The sequence below is a fragment of the Salvelinus sp. IW2-2015 genome, unplaced genomic scaffold (assembly GCF_002910315.2).
Source record: "Salvelinus sp. IW2-2015 unplaced genomic scaffold, ASM291031v2 Un_scaffold11390, whole genome shotgun sequence".
NCBI classification, from domain to species: domain Eukaryota; kingdom Metazoa; phylum Chordata; class Actinopteri; order Salmoniformes; family Salmonidae; genus Salvelinus; species Salvelinus sp. IW2-2015.
Window position 1 is genome coordinate 1 of NW_019952647.1, and position 3,421 is coordinate 3,421.

At 36.6% G+C, this 3,421-nt stretch overlaps 1 protein-coding gene across 1 annotated transcript; it reads left to right on the forward strand.

Moving 5' to 3' along the window:
• Positions 1-12: 12 nt before the first annotated feature.
• On the forward strand, positions 13-564 carry LOC139027369 (trace amine-associated receptor 13c-like; the record flags this gene model as incomplete). Its single annotated transcript, XM_070442486.1, has 1 exon — positions 13-564. A coding segment is annotated over one exon (552 nt), but the record flags the coding sequence as incomplete, so codon positions are not given.
• Between the last annotated feature and the right edge of the window lie 2,857 nt (positions 565-3,421).

A 3,421-nucleotide genomic window follows, 5' to 3' on the forward strand; every position in this document is an offset into this window, starting at 1 on the left:
GTTACAGTATTTTTGAACGTACTGGTGATCATCTCCATCTCTCACTTCAAGCAGCTCCACACTCCAACCAACCTGCTCATCCTCTCTCTGGCTGTGTCAGATCTCCTGGTGGGATTGATTGTGATACCAGTAGTGACTGTAGCATTAATGGAATCATGCTGGGGTTTTGGGGAATATTTCTGTGTGTTTCAGATCTACGTTACTTTATTATGTACTTCTTTATCTCTGGGTAATTTGGTCTTGATATCTATTGACCGCTATGTTGCTGTGTGTGATCCCTTATTGTACCACTCTAGAATAACAAYAMCAAGARTKATGTGTTGTATATCCATYACCTGGTGTTGTTGTATCATATACCGTGCTGCTATTATAAAAAACTTTGTAAMTGTACAKGTACCCAGTMGGTGTTTKAATGAATGTTTTATTGTTGAAGGGTCAATCTGGGTTAATATMATTGACCTTGTARTTACAATGRTTGTCCCRTGCTCTATTATTATAACACTTTATATGAAMATCTTTGTGGTGGCCAGATCACAGGCCAGAAWTGTATTTTCWAAAGAGGCTGTCAGKGTGTCTGGTGTTAAAACTGTACRGGCAAATAAGTCKGAGAGAAAAGCAACAAAAACTCTAGCTATTGTTGTTGTCAACTATTTCTGTTGTTGGATTCCATTTCTATTTGTTTTCTTCTTTTCTTTTTTAATTGTTAATTTATTATTAGTTATCATCGGCTTTCTGCCTCTTGTTAATTCCTTAATTAATCCAATAATTTATGCTTTCTTTTATCCATGGTTCAAAGTGACRGCTAAACATATTTTAACTCTGAACTTAAGGCGTTCATAGTACCATTGTTTTCATATTACCTGTGTTTGCGAGGGATGGGGGAAAAGTGTGACACCAATCAGGCCCCCGAGGTCTGGAATTGCCCCTGCTCAGTCTAGTGGCTCATTTGGGGCACAAACCTTCAATAAAGTGCAGTAAAATGTTAAATGTACAATATGCACGGTATCAGATAACGCCCAAGTATAACTCAATAGTGTTATGTGTAAGTAGTTGATGGTCAAATGTAAGAATATGCAATTATGGGTAACTTACAATAGCGTTCAGTAATAAACCATTTCTAAGGTATTTACAGTTTGCTCACCATTTATTAATCATTACTCCCACATTTGTTAAATGTTAGTCAGATAGGTATTCTAAATGTATAAAAAAACTACTACATGAATTAATGATTAAGCACAAAAGGGCAGGAGACAACAGCAGACAGTTCAACCTCAACATACTGGGTATGAATCTACCACTAATCTCACCACCACTACATAAATGTTGCCAGGTCAGGGTCACACCAGAGCAGCTCTCAGATGCTGTGGAGTCAGAATTCAAATAGAGATAGGCAACCCTTATAATAACACTTTGTAATGAAGAATGTATAATGGAATAGTAAATAGTTTATTCATCATTCATGTATCATTACTCCCACATTTGTTTTAATGAGCTGGTTATTCACACATTTATTAACAACTTATAGTCTGTAATAATGATTCAAAGATCATTCATAAGATGTTTAATACATATTCCATTTACTGATGATTAGTAAACTAGGTTTTGCAGTCCCTAATCTAAAGTGAGGACTATTCATACTTTCTTAATACTTTATAAATGTTTTGAACAGTGACCAGTGTAATTTATAACAAAAAAGAAGGACATTCTATTTGTAGATATTCCAGCAGTACCTGATGCTCCTTAAAGTCTCAAAATGACCTAGAACATATCAATGGTTAAACAATAAGCACACAASACAGAGGATGTTAAAGGAAATATATTGAACATTTTATTCACAACACAGTTACACTGTTGTAGTAGTGTGCTGAAGGAAGTAACGTGTTTTGTCTGAAAATGATAACATTATTGTTTCTTGGCACTGACTGATTGCAGTCACTCATTAGAAATAAAATAAAATTGTTTTGGTCAAAAACATGTGTTTAGCAGATGTTATTGCGGGTGTAGAGAACTGTTTATGCACCTAGTTCTGACATTGCAGCAATATCTAACAATTTCACAACAAATACCTAATACACACAAATCTAAGTAATGGACTGGAATTAAGAATATATGAATATATGGATGAGCAATGTCAGAGAGGCACAGACTAAGAGCAGTTCATAGACTGCTTACAGGGTCAGGGAACCAATATCTAAATACATAATTTAACTGAACATTACATTTAAAGGGTTACTACCTTTAATACACTACAAAATCAAAAACAAATCACATTTTATTGGTCAATACAAATACTCAGCAGATGTTGCAGCCGAAGCAAAGTACTTTTGTTCCCATCTCCAACAGTGCAGTAGTATCTAACAATTCACAATGATACACACACATCTAAAAGTAAAAGAAGGGAATTAAAAAATATAAATATTTTGACAAGCAATGTCTGAGTGGTATTGACAAAAAAATACAGTTGAATACAGTTTATACATATGAAATGAGTAAAGCAGTATGTGATCATTATTAAAGTGACTAGTGTTCCATTATTAAACTGACCAGGGAATCCATGACTATGTACAGACTGTAGGGCAGCATCCTCTAAGGTGCAGGGTTGAATAACTGGGTGGTAGTCTGCTTGTGCTGGCTATTTAACAGTCTGAGGGCCTTGTGTCCCAGCTTGATGGGGTCTAAAACCAGACTGAAGCATTTCGTATACATTGTTTGTCTTCAGGAAGGCAGTGAGTTGCAGCGCAACAGCTTTTTCTAAAAAAAATTAGAGAAATGGAAGTTTCGATATAGGCCGATAGTTTTTTATATTTTCTGGGTCAGGGTTTGGCTTTTTCAAGAGAGGCTTTATTACTGCCACTTTGGTACACATCCGGTGGATAGAGAGCCGTTTATTATGTTCAACATAGGAGGGCCAAGCACAGGAAGCAGCTCTTTCAGTAGTTTAGTTGGTATAGGGTCCAGTATGCCGCTTGAAGGTTTAGAGGCCATGATTATTTTCATCATTGTGTCAAGAGATATAGTACTAAAACACTTAAGTGTCTCTCTTGATCCTAGGTCCTGGCAGAGTTGTGCAGACTCAGGACAGCTGAGCTTTGGAGGAATACGCAGATTTAAAGAGGAGTCCGTAATTTGCTTAACCCTGGTGGGGTAGGCAACTGCCTAACAACTAAAGTAGGGTTCTGCAATCTGTGCAGGGCAAGAGACTGCAGACCTGCAGACGGAGAAGCTAACTAATGGCCTAGCATGGCAGGGGGCTCAAAGCTGGACCTACTTGAGGACACACTAGCCACTTTAAACAATGCCACTTAATATAATGTTTACATACCCTACATTACTCATCTCATATGTATATGTATATACTGTACTCTATATCATCTACTGCATCATGCCATCTTATGTAATACATGTATCATTAACATCTGCT